We start from the raw sequence: 19214 nt of genomic DNA, 5'->3' as shown, positions 1-19214 counted from the left end.
ACATGTTTAAAAATTTTTGGTGAAGAATCCGGATAGGTAGTATGTTTTTTGTAAAACTTAGCTTGAAACTGTTTTAGTAGGGACTAGGTCATTTTTCATTTTTAAGGGTTTTTATGGTCTTTCATGTTAATTGGTCAGAGGTTAGGTCCAAACCAACACAGTGTTGTTTTAGTGGATCTGTGAGTGGACACGATGGCGGAAGCACTGACTACCCTTCACTGAGTTTTGTGGATTTGATCCACTTCCTAATGGTTTCACCCGAAGTTGCCAAGAGGAACCAGTGACTGTTGACCAACGGTCCAGCATCTTACAGTTACTGCAGCATCAAGCCTGTATGCAGAGAGTCATACTGCAACAGTTTCACCAAATCCACACACTGAAGGCGATGATCACCCAGATTATTGGCGAGCAGCAACAACAGAATAGCTACATTGACAACCTGGAATCCATGCTGCAACGTGACAAGAAAAAGTCTCCCAAAGACATCCCAGTAACTCCAGTCACCATCAATGAGTCTACACCCAAGAGTCCTGAAGCCCCCAGTCCCCTCTAGACACCCAAAAGCAGTCCCTGCCAGAGCTCGAATCGATGATGAGCCAAACCATGAGAGTGGAGGCACGACAAGTGGCCACAGTCTGCAGGAAGCCCCGGCAGCAGCGAGATCCAGCCATACGGAGGGTCGTGGATATGAAGCTGGATGGTCCCAAGAGGATGAGTCGTAGCAAGATGGCCCATGAGCCCAAGGTGGTGCAGCAGTTGCTACAGGTGTGGGATAACCTGGAAGTGAAGGGTGGCCTACTGTTTTACAGGACTGGTGGAGCCAAGGTCAAATACTTGACGGTACTACCCCATGGGATGAGGTATGACATCTTCAGGAGCCTTCATCACAGTATGGAGACACTAAGCTATGGACAGGTGCTAAAACTCGTGGAGCAGAAGTTCTTTTGGCCTAAGCTTCACAATGAGACCATGGCGTACATGAGGCAACACCGGAAGCAGATGTCCGCTCCTGCCATTCCTCCACCAGAGGAGTTCCGAGACTAATGTACAGGATGAGTCGCTAAATACTAGCTGTGTACCTAAATGCCTGAATGTATTTGGTTGGTGCTTTGAATTTAATATGATACCTGTCTTTAAGTTATGCTGTATAATATGTGTATTGATATTGGTATTAAATTCAGTTTTATTTGCATTGCTGAGGACAGCAATGATTTAAGATGGGGCGAGTGTGGCAGAGCCAGAAATGTTTATAAAGTACACGTTCAAGTTTACATAGAAGTACTTCCCCTTTAAAAATTTTTAACTTTAGTTTAGAGTTCTTGATTTTTTTTCTAGTAGTGTGCCATTTTTCCCTGTTAAACTTGTAATAAGCAGTTGTTTGTTCCGGGCGTTCGAGCGGCCGACCGACGAACAACCGAGCTGTTCGTGAATATACGGGAACAAGCCACCCGAACTCAGCCAGCCATTCTAGTTCTGTACAAATATCAAAGATCGTGTGGCGCCGCCAAGCGGCGCTATACGATCTTTGGTACAAATGTATAGACACGATACGATCTGGGCCGGCCTCGGCTGTGTACGTGTGTAAGGTATCCCGTACATATACAGTGTACATCACTACATAAGTCATTGACTGTTTCTTTGAATTGACCGTGTGTCTGGCGGGTCCTCACTCAGCTTCAAGTCGATGTACGTCAGTATACCAACACAGACTTAAGTAAGAATGAAATTGAAGCAGACATTATTCGAGATTTTTTTTACCTTTCGTAAGGGGATGTCGGACAACTCGACCTTTTGCCAACTCGACGTTGGACAATTCTACCGTTGAGGCAACTCGACCAGTGAGATCTCTACACATACATGTACATGTAATAGGCCTAAGCGTAGTGACACTCGTTTTCCCAGTTCCAGATCGCGAAAACTATTCAGTCAGATTGCAGCTACAACAAAACCTCAAATTCCAGTGAAATGTTGTCACAATCCACCTTTTGTGCTATAGATGCTAGGCCTACCAGTTTTTGTTTCAAACTTTATTTGGACGTAGGCTACAGGATCGACGAAAGTGGGGACACTTTTCCTCGTTCTGTATTGCCGGTTTCCGGAAAGTAACCACGCGAGCGAATCATCGTAAAACCATTGAAAAATTTCTTAATTTAAAGAAAATTGGTTCATAAATATAGGCCTAAATAAGAATTCCAATGAATTTAAAAAGTAAATCTTGCGTAAACTTTGACTCAACATTTTCAGCTGCGCAGTGCGAGCCATCAGTGCACAGTTGACGAACCCATTACATCACACACATTTCTGCAACAGTATAGTCATGATAGTAAAAATGAGTTCGTAACGTATATTCAGATATTTCATACATGCACTTAAATGCGTGATCCCAAACTAGGAAACAATATGCGTTCAGTTTTCGGCCAGTTTTAATAAACGTGATCAAAGGCAACTTTGAAAGTCATTTTGATTAAACAGACATCAAGTTTATGAGTGTTGATTTTGAAAAAAAGTATTTGAGATCACTCGAAGTGACTACCCCCAGAACTGTGGGGTCTGACGTCTGCTGCGCTCTCACATTGGAGCGGAGGGGACGTCGGACCCCACAGTTCTGGGGGTAGTAAGCGACATATCGCACTGTAACTATTCGTAATTTTTTTTTCCCGCTACCATAATTTTTGACAAACCGTTCAAAACTGTCAAAGTGTGAATCAGAAATCTGGCCAAGATTTCTTTTCTAGAAATCTTCCGAAAACATTTCACCTTTTAACCGGAACCTGTCTGAGAATGTAGAACTGAAGGACAACACACACACAACAAAGGAGGTAGGCCTAGGTTTTTATTTCAAGTGGTCTAGAACTACCAGTAGGTACATGTACGTGGCTGGGTCAGCGTGGGTGCAAGATTGACTGATGGCGCAAAGATTGACTTACATGTACTACAGCAACCACTTTTATAATACCTCAGAGATTAGGCTTGTCCATCTACTATGTGAAATTCAATCCCATTATTATTAAAATTAAGGCATAGTATTTCACACCGTGGCCTTAGCAGCGCAGACATCTGGGCTGAGTGGACAGTGTCCCAAGAGAAGATTTGTTTCAATGGACGACTTGTCTCAATGGTCTTTTTGTCTCTCCCTTTTACACAGAGACGGTTGAGTTGCCCGAAGTCGTGTTGGCAAATGGTCGAGTTGCCCGGACCCCTCGTAGGGTAACTTTAGGCCTAAAGTATCATGGGAGGTCTTGATTTTGAGGGGCCCTGTTTTTGCGTCCTCACCTTCTGCGTCACGCCGCGTATGTAAACAACTTCGAGTGACGTAAAATACCTTCAAATTTGCTGAAGATGTTTTCTTCTCTCCGCTGACCAAAATATGTGGAAAGTTTGGGCTTCAGCGGTAAGTTACATGTACACTCGTAAATATCAAAAGTTTATGCATTTAGGCCAAGTTTACAAGATACGAAAACATTCTACATTGCGGGGGCAATTAATAGTCATTACAGTGCCTTGTAAAGTTTCAGATTACAATGTTTCAAAGTCACTGTTCTTGTGTGATTGAAGTCACATTACTCCACTGACAACTGAGCATGTTGGGAAGTACGCACATTTTCCCACTGTTTTACCGTCACATTTAGCATGTTTGGATGGATGAGTTGCCATGTTGCAAAAGCTTACTTTTTCATGAAAATTATGAATTCCTGCATGCATATTAAACAGCTAAATTATTACTTACGTTTCTAAGAAAGGTAATTCAATGTAGGTTTTTTCTTTCATTTCATTCTTTCAGCAAATATTAAAGTAAAAGTGACTGACTGTGTAGATTTTTTACAATTAAGGCCTACACAATAAAAAATACACTAATATTATGGAATAATATTTTGAGTAAAATAGATTTCATTAGATATTACAAGGAAAGTGACATCCAATAGCGAAATACACATTACTGTCTCATTTGGCAGAACATGTGCACAAGTCCAGTGCTGCGGTCTAGGGCAAGTGCCTACCGGAAGTATTCACCATCAATGCAAAGAAGCCGTGTGTGATTTCTCCACCTCAACCTGATCCAAGTCATGCTCCTGCACCAGAACACAACATCGCTTCAGAGCACCACCACCACCAATGTTGATGACAGCGACTCAGAGATTGATGACATTTACAAGTGCTGTGTTTTCCACTGATTTCGACCCATTAAACTTGCAAACTCCATCAATTTAACATCATGGGTCCAGTGTTTGTTTGAAAACTGCTTGCACTTGACACACATCAAGTACTGTTGCAGTGTCCCCCTCTCCTAACAAGAGATATATTTTATTGTCACACCTTGTCACAGTCTCCCATGCTTCCAACCCACAGAGGAGTAAATTTTATCAATTGTCTTTGGTCAGGGTTTTTTAAGCCACTTTTTTCAGTTTGCCAAATGCAGAGTTCAAGCATGTTTATTAGTTCGCCAAGTAGATAATTGTTAATGAAACAATCTCCATAGTAAGCACTAGAACATGTTTGTTTCAGTTTTAGAAATAAATGAAAGTTTGTTCAATTTGAACATTTACCAATTTATTACTTTCATGTCTAATGACAAATAAACATAACACATTAGAGTTGAAAACAATGAAACACCTGCAAAAGTTTTGTCTTCTATTTTTGATTTGAAATTTAAATCATTACAAGATTTTGTGAGGTAAAAAAAAGATGTTGATTTTGGAAAAGTTGGTGATAAAGGATAAGATGAAGTCGCACAAGATGCACTGGAGGGCTTCAAACATTAATTTATTTCATGTATGCTTCACTTGGGCACTGTACCCCTAGCCCTGTACAACCCTTGAAAATAGGCCGCGGTCAGCAACGATTGATGTGCCATGTTTGTAAGAGCATTGAAGATCACTCCGTTGGGCTAAAGCTGTGAAGGTCACCAAGTTTTGCTCGTTGTTTTCAAATTGCCTGTGACTTACAGAAGGTGATTAGGACATTTTTAGTTGATATCTTGCATTTGTTTGTATTTTTTAAATTAAAGAAAAAGCCTTATTCCCTTGAAAACCGGTCTCTGGTGGAATACAAGTTACAACACGGAACATGGTTAATTTAAACAAGGCGACTTGATACAACACAATTTCATGCAGTTTCATGACCTGAACATGCTGACATGGCTGAAGACTAGACTTCCTGAACAGTAAGGCTAAGGGCATGTGCGTGATGGTATAGTCGCCAGGTCCCTTACATGCCTTATTTTGCCACCTACTTGTACTGTGAAAACCAATCAGACTTACATTTAGGCCTAACAATAAGTGGCGAAATTCACCAAGAAGGCACGTGTGAAATTTGGTTGCATAAATAGCTGTGATGGAAGAGTACATGTACATGTAAGTTGGCACAATCAAAACAGCCCAAATGTGTTTATGGGAGTTGGTACATAGCTATCTGTGAGGTTTGTATGTAAACCTTACAGTTCTGAAAGTGCTGATTCCTGATGTTTGATGGTTCCATATGCAATGGTATTAATCATCAACGGCATCAGGAATCAGTAAGGCCTACGGATTAGTGCCATACTGCTCAGGAAGTACAGTACATGTAGCCGGAGACCTCGGGCTACCATATAAGTTGAATTTAACCAGACCTGCTTCATGTATTGTTGATGTACAGGTAGGCCTAGGCTAGCCCAGGTTGGACAGTGTCTTCTTTACATGTACATTACGACTAACACTCAGGATTTGAAGGAATCCTAAGATAGTCACAGATTTTACCACAATTTTTTTTTCCATTTTTACCTGACAGAGGTAGTTGAAATCTCGTTCACAAAACCAATTACGAAGATGTGTCCTTGGAAGACGTATTCGTAGAAATGAATTAAATTTAGAAAAGCGAGGACCTGAAACCATGATTGTCATACTCCAGCCCACTGTATGTTCATGCAACCATGCGGCATGTGTGATGAGCATGTCGTGTACGTCCGCATGCCTACAGCCCTACCACGCATGCGTAGGAGAGTATCATGTCAGTTGCTACATGTACATGTACATGTATGCATTTCATGTGTGCGCGTGTTAAATCTTCACTTGTGCAGTTCGTGCAGGATGACTACGACAGAAGTGTGGAATGTTGATGTATTTTTCATCAGGTAATCTGAAGGCGGGTTTGGGTATTTTATTTCAATTTGAGAAAAGTTCGGTGTGATACATATACATGTATATTCACTTTCCTACTGAGTTTTGAGAGCGAAGAACTCCACCGACAATATTTGAAAACTGCGTTGCCCTGGTTTAAATGGAGGCAGTGGGATCATTATAAAGAGTACAGAAACACTTTGAAAGTACATGTAAGTTAAGCCTGGGGCAACTGACCAAAATAGTTTCGATGAAAACAGGTGTAACTGACAGATTTTCTCCAAATAATTATGTTGGTGGTGTAAAAAAGCGTCACCTACATTTCAAAGCTTGTTTGACCCTGAAAAACCCCATGCCTCTGGTTGCCTTTGTGAAGAGAGTTATGTGTGTATACATCTTGGGAAATGGCATACATGTACATGTGTACAATGTAAAGCTGTACATGTATGTAAATGGATGTACATGGTGGCGCAGCTTGTTTTTTTGTCCTTTTTGTAGTCCATACTTTCTAGGGATGTGCATCCTAATCGCTTTCTGAATGTCGAAGTGTTACTCATTCAACGTGGAATATCCAATGGTTTAATTGTTCAACATTGAATGTCAAACTTCTAACAAGGAATAAGTAACTAACTTCAGATTGGCTGACGTGTTTGGATTATTTTTGTCAGCAGAATGAGAGGGTGGTGAGTAAAAGCTCAAATTTTTTTCAAGAGATAATCACATGGTCTGAAACCTAGTCAGAATCGTTGTGTCTGATATCCAAACTAATATCGAACATTCATTACTCTGTGCCTGTTTTTGTGACTTGTAATGTGTGTGACGTAACGGCCACTGAATACAGATGTGTGTGGGATTGTCTTGTGATAAGAGGCAAGGATGGTAAAAAACTCAGATTTTTGCCCATGAAGTGGGTTAGGCACTCCAGAAACAATCGTTCAGAGGAGTTTGATATAAGTACATGTAGTTACTGTTTTGGTTTTTGGGGAAGATTTGATAGAGGAAGTGCAGTTCTGACCGTAAACTGGGCAGCTTTCAGAATGCCATAGCATAAAGAACCAGGCTCGATATTAGCAGTTGTCCAGTTGCCGGGGACAAGTAATTTCTTCCTTCGGGCAAGTAAAAATTAAGGACAAATTGCCCAATGGACAGTGTAGCATTTGCGTTGAACATGGATTGAACCACGAATTAAACCAAGACGAATTTAAACTACCTCCTCGCTTGCACGTGTCTCTTAAGCCCCATGACCTATACAATAACACTGCTGACTGTCCATACACAAAGTTCATAGGGAAGTCAACTCATTTGCATATAACCTTACGCGCGACACATCACATGTCTACATGTAAACACTACAGACAGGTACATTTTTCTTGAAATAAAAGTGTTTGTTGTTCATGGCCAAGAATAGCAGTCAGCAAATTTACCTTTGATTTGTTTTTCCTCTTCACAAAAGATTATAAAAAGTGGTAAAAAGTAAACAGCTACATGTATGTGGTATACAATGATTTTTTGCATAATTACATACATGTACAAACGTGCGTGTATAAAGCATGCTGTACATTTAGCAGGGTACCTTTCCACATAAGGGAAAATGCATACACAAACTGTAAAATACGCTTGTGTCTGGGTACCAAACCACACTGGTTATTGCATGCATAGCGCAGCGAAGCTTTGATAGCCGGAAGCTGGAAGACTTTATATGTGGCTTTGGCTTCAACATTGGTGGATTTTACCTGGTATGGTACATGTACTTGTGTGTACTTTTTGCATACATGTACATGTATGACATCAGGCAAAATCATGAAGTGGTTAAGAAATAGTCGTTGCCTGAACTTGTGTGAATGATGCATCAGAGTCCTGCACACTCTCTGCATACATTTACACAATAATTTGGGTGATGTACATGTATGTGTACATTCATATTGTATTGTGGCGAAGAAGGAACTACATGTAACTGTGCTGGGAAGCAGTGAGCAACTAAATCAGGGTTTTTGGGCCAAAAGTAAAATCTTACCTTGGGCAAGGAAATTTTCAATGCTACTTGCCCGATGGACAAGTAGTTTAAAAAAATTAATGTTGAGGCCTGTAAGGAACCATCAAAGATGAGGAATCAGCTAGGCTGTAAGGAATAGTGCCTTACTGTTCAGGGACTGCAAGGTGGGATACATGTAGATGAGTGGCAGGGTATTCTGTAATTGTGGCTCATGAGCCTACATGTACAGTATAGTGGATCCCAGGACAGGTCAGGACATGATCCAGTTGATCCAGTGGAGTCCCCAAATGTAGCTAGTGTACCAGTACATGTACTTCCATGTTTCCCTCAATTTTCTTCAGGGTTGCCAAATCCCCTTGTTAGAAAACTTCAAATTCATTCTGTTTTAAAGTTAAAAATACTGCTGCCTGTATTATTACTTAGGACATGCTGTTGAACGTGAGGCGTTACAAACAATGTCAGTGTCTTGAAGTTGAAGTCCAAATATGCAAAATTCAAGAAAGGTGGCAATTGGGGTGGGGGTGGGGTTTGGAGTAGGGGTAGTGCATTGTCACAGTTGGCCTGATGGCACTTGGTCTTGTTTCTAGTCTGTAGTGGTGGGTGTTCCTGTTTGCCCCCTCTGGAATCAAGGGAGTCTTGAATAGTGTGGTCAAGGGAAAAAATCTAAATTATTGTGATTACACTACACCTTTTCAGTGAAGATACATGTAACTACACTTTCACTAGTTTATTCAGTAAAAACATTAACCACTTAATACCAAAAGAAATTGAACATGTATGTATTTTTATAACTAGCATTTCTCTGTACAAAATGGAAGATTACCCCTTTGCTCTGATACTTGTACATTAGTAGACTTGACTCAAGTCTTGGATCTTCCATGACATCTGCGTTAATGCTTTGGATATGGAGGCCACGCATCGTTGCTTGCTTCACACCCAGAAATACAGACAACATAGAAATTAATTCAAATAACTGCACTCAAATAAAGACTACAAAAAAAAAGATGACAGAAAATAGTCAGCCACAGAAATAAAGATGACCACAGAAATAAAGAGTAGAGAAATAAGGACAATGACAGATATACAGCTGGCAACCGAATCGGAGATGACCACAGAAATAAGGACAACGACAGATATAAAGTCGGCAACCGAAATGGAGATGACCACAGAAATAAAGAGTGTAGAAATAAGGACAACGACAGATATAAAGCCGGCAACCGAAATGGAGATGACCACAGAAATAAAGAGTGTAGAAATAAGGACAAAGACAGATATAAAGCTGGCAACCGAAATGGAGATGACCACAGAAATAAAGAGTGTAGAAATAAGGACAAAGACAGATATAAAGCTGGCAAACCAAATGGAGATGACCACAGAAATAAAGAGTGTAGAAATAAGGACAACGACAGATATAAAGCTGGCAACCGAAATGGAGATGACCACAGAAATAAAGAGTGTAGAAATAAGGACAACGACAGATATAAAGCCGGCAACCGAAATGGAGATGACCACAGAAATAAAGAGTGTAGAAATAAGGACAAAGACAGATATAAAGCCGGCAACCGAAATGGAGATGACCACAGAAATAAAGAGTAGAGAAATAAGGACAATGACAGATATAAAGCCGGCAACCGAAATGGAGATGACCACAGAAATAAAGAGTGTAGAAATAAGGACAAAGACAGATATAAAGCTGGCAACCGAAATGGAGATGACCACAGAAATAAAGAGTATAGAAATAAGGACAACGACAGATATAAAGTCGGCAACCGAAATGGAGATGACCACAGAAATAAAGAGTGTAGAAATAAGGACAAAGACAGATATAAAGCCGGCAACCGAAATGGAGATGACCACAGAAATAAAGAGTGTAGAAATAAGGACAACGACAGATATAAAGCTGGCAACCGAAATGGAGATGACCACAGAAATAAAGAGTATAGAAATAAGGACAACGACAGATATAAAGCCGGCAACCGAAATGGAGATGACCACAGAAATAAAGAGTATAGAAATAAGGACAAAGACAGATATAAAGCCGGCAACCGAAATGGAGATGACCACAGAAATAAAGAGTAAAGAAATAAGGACAACGACAGATATAAAGCCGGCAAACCAAATGGAGATGACCACAGAAATAAAGAGTATAGAAATAAGGACAACAACAGATGTAAAGCTGGCAAACCAAATGGAGATGACCACAGAAATAAAGAGTATAGAAATAAGGACAACGACAGATACAAAGCCGGCAACCGAAATGGAGATGACCACAGAAATAAAGATTGTAGAAATAAGGACAATGACAGATATAAAGCCGGCAACCGAAATGGAGATGACCACAGAAATAAAGAGTAGAGAAATAAGGACAATGACAGATATAAAGCCGGCAACCGAAATGGAGATGACCACAGAAATAAAGAGTAGAGAAATAAGGACAATGACAGATATAAAGCCGGCAACCGAAATGGAGATGACCACAGAAATAAAGAGTAGAGAAATAAGGACAATGACAGATATAAAGCTGGCAACCGAAATGGAGATGACCACAGAAATAAAGAGTAGAAATAAGGACAATGACAGATATAAAGCTGGCAAACCAAATGGAGATGACCACAGAAATAAAGAGTAGAAATAAGGACAATGACAGATATAAAGCTGGCAAACCAAATGGAGATGACCACAGAAATAAAGAGTAGAAATAAGGACAATGACAGATATAAAGCTGGCAACCGAAATGGAGATGACCACAGAAATAAAGAGTAGAAATAAGGACAACGACAGATATAAAGCTGGCAAACCAAATGGAGATGACCACAGAAATAAAGAGTGTAGAAATAAGGACAATGACAGATATAAAGCCGGCAACCGAAATGGAGATGACCACAGGAATAAAGAGTAGAGAAATAAGGACAATGACAGATATAAAGCCGGCAACCGAAATGGAGATGACCACAGAAATAAAGAGTAGAGAAATAAGGACAATGACATATAAGGCCGGCAACCGAAATGGAGATGACCACAGAAATAAAGAGTAGAGAAATAAGGACAATGACAGATATAAAGCCGGCAACCGAAATGGAGATGACCACAGAAATAAAGAGTGTAGAAATAAGGACAAAGACAGATATAAAGCTGGCAAACCAAATGGAGATGACCACAGAAATAAAGAGTAGAGAAATAAGGACAATGACAGATATAAAGCCGGCAACCGAAATGGAGATGACCACAGAAATAAAGAGTGTAGAAATAAGGACAACGACAGATATAAAGCCAGCAACCGAAATGGAGATGACCACAGAAATAAAGAGTGTAGAAATAAGGACAAAGACAGATATAAAGCCGGCAACCGAAATGGAGATGACCACAGAAATAAAGAGTAGAGAAATAAGGACAATGACAGATATAAAGCCGGCAACCGAAATGGAGATGACCACAGAAATAAAGAGTAGAGAAATAAGGACAATGACATATAAGGCCGGCAACCGAAATGGAGATGACCACAGAAATAAAGAGTAGAGAAATAAGGACAATGACAGATATAAAGCCGGCAACCGAAATGGAGATGACCACAGAAATAAAGAGTGTAGAAATAAGGACAAAGACAGATATAAAGCTGGCAAACCAAATGGAGATGACCACAGAAATAAAGAGCAGAGAAATAAGGACAATGACAGATATAAAGCCAGCAACGGAAATGGAGATGACCACAGAAATAAAGAGTGTAGAAATAAGGACAATGACAGATATAAAGCCGGCAACCGAAATGGAGATGACCACACAAATAAAGAGTGTAGAAATAAGGACAAAGACAGATATAAAGCCGGCAACCGAAATGGAGATGACCACAGAAATAAAGAGTATAGAAATAAGGACAAAGACAGATATAAAGCCGGCAACCGAAATGGAGATGACCACAGAAATAAAGAGTATAGAAATAAGGACAACGACAGATATAAAGCTGGCAACCGAAATGGAGATGACCACAGAATTAAGGACAATGACAAATATAAAGCTGGCAAACCAAATGGAGATGACCACAGAAATAAAGAGTATAGAAATAAGGACAATGACAGATACAAAGCCGGCAACCGAAATGGAGATGACCACAGAAATAAAGAGTGTAGAAATAAGGACAATGACAGATATAAAGCCGGCAACCGAAATGGAGATGACCACAGAAATAAAGAGTATAGAAATAAGGACAATGACAGATATAAAGCCGGCAACCGAAATGGAGATGACCACAGAAATAAAGAGTATAGAAATAAGGACAATGACAGATATAAAGCCGGCAACCGAAATGGAGATGACCACAGAAATAAAGAGTAGAGAAATAAGGACAATGACATATAAGGCCGGCAACCGAAATGGAGATGACCACAGAAATAAAGAGTAGAGAAATAAGGACAATGACAGATATAAAGCCGGCAACCGAAATGGAGATGACCACAGAAATAAAGAGTGTAGAAATAAGGACAACGACAGATATAAAGCTGGCAAACCAAATGGAGATGACCACAGAAATAAAGAGTAGAGAAATAAGGACAATGACAGACATAAGGCCGGCAACCGAAATGGAGATGACCACAGAAATAAAGAGTAGAGAAATAAGGACAATGACAGATATAAAGCCGGCAACGGAAATGGAGATGACCACACAAATAAAGAGTAGAGAAATAAGGACAAAGACAGATATAAAGCCGGCAACCGAAATGGAGATGACCACAGAAATAAAGAGCAGAGAAATAAGGACAAAGACAGATATAAAGCCGGCAACCGAAATGGAGATGACCACAGAAATAAAGAGTATAGAAATAAGGACAACGACAGATATAAAGCTGGCAACCGAAATGGAGATGACCACAGAAATAAAGAGTAGAGAAATAAGGACAAAGACAGATATAAAGCTGGCAAACCAAATGGAGATGACCACAGAAATAAAGAGTATAGAAATAAGGACAACGACAGATATAAAGTCGGCAACCGAAATGGAGATGACCACAGAAATAAAGAGTGTAGAAATAAGGACAACGACAGATATAAAGCCGGCAACCGAAATGGAGATGACCACAGAAATAAAGAGTAGAGAAATAAGGACAATGACAGATATAAAGCTGGCAAACCAAATGGAGATGACCACAGAAATAAAGACTGCCGTGCACAATTAAAGACGACTATAGAAATAAAGTTTTCCTCCAAATTAAAGACTAGAAACAAACTGACAACAAAAGGACAATAGAGGACATACCAGAGCATGCGACACACAACACGTGACTGGCGTGACCCCAGCCTTGCCAGTTGTTTCATGTTTTTGCGACTTTAAGGCCTAAATATGGAGCTTCGAATCAACAGTAACATCAGAGAGCGCATCGTAAAACTCTAATCAGACAAAGAAGGGAGCTGCAATATTCTTTGTGATTCAGTCCAATACAGGCTAGTCAGCCTTTGCAAGGATGTTTTGGAGTTTCGGGGAAGAGCTTGATTCAAGTCCAGCACGTTAGGTGAAACGACCTGAGCCTCAACCAAAACAATGTTGGCATTAGTATTAGCTGCATTCAAATGGTACAGAAGTTGAGACCCAACTTGACCTCACATTATGCTCAGCTCTCAGTGTAGCTGCCTGTACATGTAGGTCCATGGGATAGAGGTTATTGTGAACAAAATATGCTGAGTTGGATGCCAGAAGTCCCAAATTCGTGACTTATGAAAATACCGGTATCTCTATGGTCTCTCCTGATGATGGCACCTCTTATTGTAAAATCCCCATGGGATCACAAAACATAATGAGCATGCGTGTAGAAATCTTATCACTTAGTGGAATACACCCTGAAGCTTACACACATCATGGCAGCGGACAGCATACTGCAGGCCGGGGAGGAGCATTCGCCTTAGAACGTGGGAAATGCACTGGTATTTCAGCAAGTGAAATAATGAGGTTAAAAAACATGCCTGCAAAAATATGCCTGTATTTATATGAAATGAAAGACCAAGAAATTTTTTTTGCAGGCATGCTTTAGGAGGAATGTTTTTTGCAAACACTTGGATATAATATCAAATTCAGCGTTTAACCCAGTGGTGCTCTGATAATAACTTGAACCTCAATGTAATGAAGACAAAAGAGATCATTGTCAATTTCTGTACAACTCCAATTGCAATTGCTCCCCTTGCTATCAATGGAAATGATGTAGAAATTGTAGATTGTTTTAAATTTCTGGGTATTTATTTAACAAATGATCTGAGTTAGAATACTAATGTTATGCATTGTATCAAGAAAGCACAGAAACGGATCTTCTACCTCAGACGCCTGAAGAGTTTCCACTTATCCAGTGATCTGCTGGTCAAGTTCTATTGAGCAGTGGTGGAAAGTGTGCTAACACAATCCATCACTGTGTGGTATGGAAGTACCACCATGGCTTACCGGCAGGCACTGGAGAGAGTGGTTAAGTTAGCTGCACGTATTATTGGTAGAGATCTCACACCAGTTTTAGAAATGTACAGATCTAGAGTGGAGAATAGGACCAGCAGTATTATTAAAGATGAATTTCACCCAGCTAATGAGTTATTTGAGTTGTGAAGATCAGGGAAATGTTACAGAGTAATTAAGTGTAATATAGAACGGTTCAGAAGAAGCTTTTATCCAACTGCAGTCAGGGGACTGAATGATACCAAGTAATTTGTTATTTTGCTTGTTTTGAGTGTTATTGAAATTAATTCTTTTTATTGCTTAATTATTTTATTGTTATAAATACGTATTTCTTAAATTTTATTACTGATTGTATTTTAATGCACAAGAGCTGAGGCAATTTTTATTGTGTACGTAAGTATATAATTAGCAATAAACCAATAATTCTAAAAACTTGTAATTCTAAAGTTTTCATATGACATTTCTACAGACATTTGAAGCCACTTGACCATAGATATTACATTCTAGTCTTCTCTGCTTGTCACATTCGAATCAAAACCTTCCTTACATAGCTGAAAAATTTTCATGAACCATCAAAATCACTTTTTAGTTTCAAGAAAAAATTTCCTACCCTAAAATGTTTGACGCAAAAACTTTTGAAGAAAAAAAATATTACTCACCTACCGAACCTATTTTTTTCAATGTAATAGGAAGCACAACTATTATTTTGTTTGACCTTTTATGTACGTCTTGATCCCATATCTTGAATACATGCATGTGTAGTTAAAATGACAATGGTAGCATGAAGCCAGATAAATATTTGTCCAAACAAATAATCCATGTATCCAACACCACCCACTGTGCATGTTCCTTCCTTGGCTAAACCCTCCTTGCAAAGATACTTTCTGGACACAGTTGTCAGTCAAAATCAGTCACATTTCCCATTATGTGTCTGTTTACTGGGGCAAATCAAGTGGAAGGATTTTTGGACAGTTACAGCAGCAGGAGGGTTAATGAATTGGAAAAAAGGTCATAACTGTACTTTTGTTTTCACTGATTTGGTCCAAATAGTTAAAAACAGAAATGAAATTAACAGCAAAGAGAATAAAAACATCCTGAATTGATTTCATTTGACTCAAGAGACAGAACTACATCACACACAAATTGAAACAATTAAGGATCACAGGAATTATTCACCTCAAGACAATGATTTGGGAACAAGAATATCATACAGAACAGCTACTGTAACTTTGAAAGATAGATACCAATAGCAGGAACTAGCCTGATGATCTGAATCGTAGCTAAATTGCACACCAACAGTGTAAAATACACTGAAAATGAAAAAGAAAGGCATAAGCTGATAAGATCCTACTCCCCTTGATGACTTTCAATTACTAGTTAGAAGAAATGAGAGGAGAAATTAAAACTTAGATATTAAACTAGATAAAAATGCAGTCTAGATTGCCCATAAATAAAAGAGTTTGATTAAACTTAATTTAAATGGTAAAAAGCAAAAATTTTGTGCGCATGAAATCAAAGTTGGATGTGATATTAGGGGAAAAGAAATGATCACAATTGTACGTGTTAAAACTCTGAATTAGAAATAGGGTTCATGGTAACAGTCCAGCACGTCAAACTTAGAAAAGAAGTCTCTTATTTCCCACAAAACAATTTTTTGATGAATGAAATGGGAAAAATCTTTTTTTTTACCTTTGCTGTTTTCCCTAGAAATGATTTACAAACACTTTACATGTGCTTTATAACACATGGCCTTGCTCCTGAAATATACTGGCCCCTCACCATTTCCTGTTTAAAAGCATTTTCAGCTTGTACATGTACTGTAGATGTTTAAAGATAACCTCGTTTATCTAATTCCATGAGGTAAATGTATACATGTATTACAGATTTACATTTGGGGGCCAAGAGGGACTCCTTTACTGTGCACATTACTCAATTGTACCCCATCTAAAACAGTAGCAGGATTCCTTCCAGTCGATCAAGCAAGTTTGGCAGCTTTTGGACATAGTTTTATACGAAATAAAAACTTTTTTACTTTGACGATGCACAGGTCTGTGATGATGCGTGCACTGACCAGAGACCAGAGAGTTTTTTAGGGCGCCTGATGTGTATTTTAGCAGATTTATAAAATGTTCAACAAATACTATTGTACATACATGTAGTTAACCAGTACATCAAAGCTTCATGTGTGCATTTACATATTACAGACTTCAGGAACCGCTATGCCAATCCTACATATCCAAGACTGGGATAAGCAGTTTGTTGGACTGCAGTTGCCAGAAGGTCCTACCCATGAAAAACCAAGATGTGCTGATCTAGAGTTAGACTGGCTACGGTGTGCTGAGGGTCTAGGGTGGAAACGAGCTCAGAAAGAATGCAAATCAGAGTTGGAAGACTTCTGGGAGTGTGCTCAAGGTACAAAGAAGGTATGTGCCTTGCTGAATTCCATGTACAGTGTACATGGACGTCTGTACCTCCTTGTGCGATCCCCTCATGTCGTCAGATTTCATTCACAAATACATGTACCAGTACCTACCAGTATGTGGGGTTGTGCTTTGAAATTGATCAGTTCTCTCAAAACTCTCAGTAATCAAAGAAATTTGTTCATTGTCCAGATTTCACCCTATCATGCATATTGAAATTCAGTGTCTATTGACACTTTCCTCAGAATTAAAGTGAAGAGTGGTTATTATTTTGGGGAAACAGGTAAAAATTTAATGTCCTTCAGTGTTGTAGTATAGACCATTACGAGACCATACACAATACTAGTCACAAGTAACAGGGTGAACGATGGCAAAGGAATGCTTTTGTTGCAGTTCATTTGAATAGCTTGTGACTTGAATTCAGACTAGAGGTCTTATGTTGGTCTTGTGCTGGTCTTGTGAAGGTCTCAGGTGGTCTCGACTACAACACTGATGTCCGTCAATGTGACATAACATTTGTAATGATTTTTTTAAATATTGGTTCTATCACAGGGTACAGTACAGTAGGTATATGTTGTTTATGAAAGTTGTATCACCGCTATTATCTCAAAGATTTGGCTCCATGATAAACAGACTTGCCTTTTACCCGTCTTTATAAAAGGTCTCTACCTTTTAAATTGCATGAAAAGTGTTGTCATTGACAACACTTCCATGGAAAATAGTACACAGCATAGTCACTTTAACGTAAGTACATGCATATTTTTCTATTTGAAAATGACCTGATGTCAGTGTATACTTTAATTGAATATCCTTTTTTAAATTCATGTTTTGACAGATGGCAAGATTCAAGACAATCTTGAAGCAAAGGAAAAAGCTGATAGATGAAGGCAAATACACTCCGCCTGCTGAGCATCGATAGTTCAACACTGAAACTTGAAGCAAATATTATACTAATATGCTTCAAAAATGCATTAATTGCAAAGTTCGTGTAGGTGGCTTTACATACAAAAACGTATTTGTATGCATGTATATAACACTTTGTCATGACTGTGTAATTTATGTTCAATCATAATATTGTCCTTGGGATGCCTTTGATAATACATGTATTTACCATCTGCTTCTGAACTGCTGCATTCAACAACCTCAAAATGCAGATTTTGTTTGCCCGGTATTGGTGGATATCTTTCAACTTAGGGATTTGAGTTGGCCATGTACAGATAGTTTTTATGGTCTGTAGGCTTTTATCTACAATGCAGCTTGGCTTGCCCAACATTTTGTAAGAATTGTGAAAGTCCTTTCCTGCACTCTTTCCCATGTGCTTGAACAAGAACAATACCTTCATATTACTTTTGGCTTAATTCATCATTCAACTAACTCTTAAAGCAAATTTATAATACTGCTTTGTGATTTGCATACTTTCACACATGAAATGCTGTTTCACTATTGAAGACAGATGTTCATTAAACCAAGTTCTAAACTGTGAATGTTCAACCATGCATCACTTCCCACGTCCCATACTTTATTAAATCAAATGGTAGTTAATTTTTTTTTACGACAGAACACATTGGCACTCTTGCAAAGCATTTTCTATTCAATATCGGATGTCTTTTTTTGCAATTTCTCCCCTGCATTCCACCTCACAGTAAAGAAAATATCAACTGAAACCTGGGTGAGGAAAGCTTTTCTGTTCATGACAAGCTTAGACTCCCCAATCTTTTTAAGATGAATATTCTATCCTGCAAGTTTAGGAAAGTATAAGAATTGCCAGACTTGATCTTTGTCTCAGTTTACACTTTGCTAGTGTGAGACAACTACAGGACTCTACTGGAAAAAACATATTCATCTGATTCTGTAATACGGTTTCTTTGACAAGTATCCATGGTCTGCAGGGTATTACATGTATTCACGAATACAAGTGATAAGAGTAACAGCATGTTAGCATGTACAAAATGAGGGAGACTACACTCCATGGACCACTTCAGGAGATAGCTACGGTAGCCATTGATTGGCATGTATCAGGGTTTATCCACTACAAACACACGGCAGTAGTTCCCTTCATTTTCTGTTTTCTCCGAATGATGCAGTCTACATTCAGAATTTGCATCTTGTCATGAACAGAAAAAACCCCTTTTAAGCTTGTCATAGTTGAGCATTGAAGACAAATGACACTGCGTTCAAGTTGGATGTCTCCATATTTATTTGAATGGATAAAATCAGAGAAAACATGTTTGCCTTAGAGGTGCTCTTTAACCAGGGTTGCAATAGAACTGCAAGTGAACTGAAAT

General features: G+C 39.0%; 1 protein-coding gene across 2 annotated transcripts; it reads left to right on the top strand.

The window, feature by feature from the left end:
- Positions 1-1546: 1546 nt before the first annotated feature.
- On the top strand, positions 1547-18420 carry LOC110988517 (NADH dehydrogenase [ubiquinone] iron-sulfur protein 5-like). 2 transcript variants are annotated; one of them, XM_022252110.2, is made up of 3 exons: positions 1547-1686; positions 16714-16932; positions 17765-18420. In XM_022252110.2, exons 2-3 carry the CDS (start codon positions 16729-16731, stop codon positions 17846-17848), a joined length of 288 nt encoding a protein of 95 aa, XP_022107802.1. In that variant the 5' UTR covers positions 1547-1686; positions 16714-16728; the 3' UTR covers positions 17849-18420. The 2 variants fall into 2 exon arrangements, with proteins under 2 accessions (XP_022107802.1, XP_022107801.1); XM_022252109.2 differs by having other exon boundaries at positions 1552-1714.
- Positions 18421-19214: the final 794 nt, after the last annotated feature.

This window comes from Acanthaster planci, linkage group LG18 (assembly GCF_054643075.1).
Source record: "Acanthaster planci isolate LZ-2023a linkage group LG18, COTS_SCS, whole genome shotgun sequence".
NCBI classification, from domain to species: Eukaryota; Metazoa; Echinodermata; class Asteroidea; order Valvatida; family Acanthasteridae; genus Acanthaster; species Acanthaster planci.
This window is presented reverse-complemented; position numbering and strand designations above follow the sequence as displayed.

Bases quoted from the DNA above. Each gene is read 5' to 3' on its own strand.
- LOC110988517 (XM_022252110.2), top strand. From the start codon at position 16,729: ATGCCAATCCTACATATCCAAGACTGGGATAAGCAGTTTGTTGGACTG. The intron at 16,933-17,764 runs GTATGTGCCTTG...ATGTTTTGACAG, and splicing joins GTGCTCAAGGTACAAAGAAG to ATGGCAAGATTCAAGACAAT.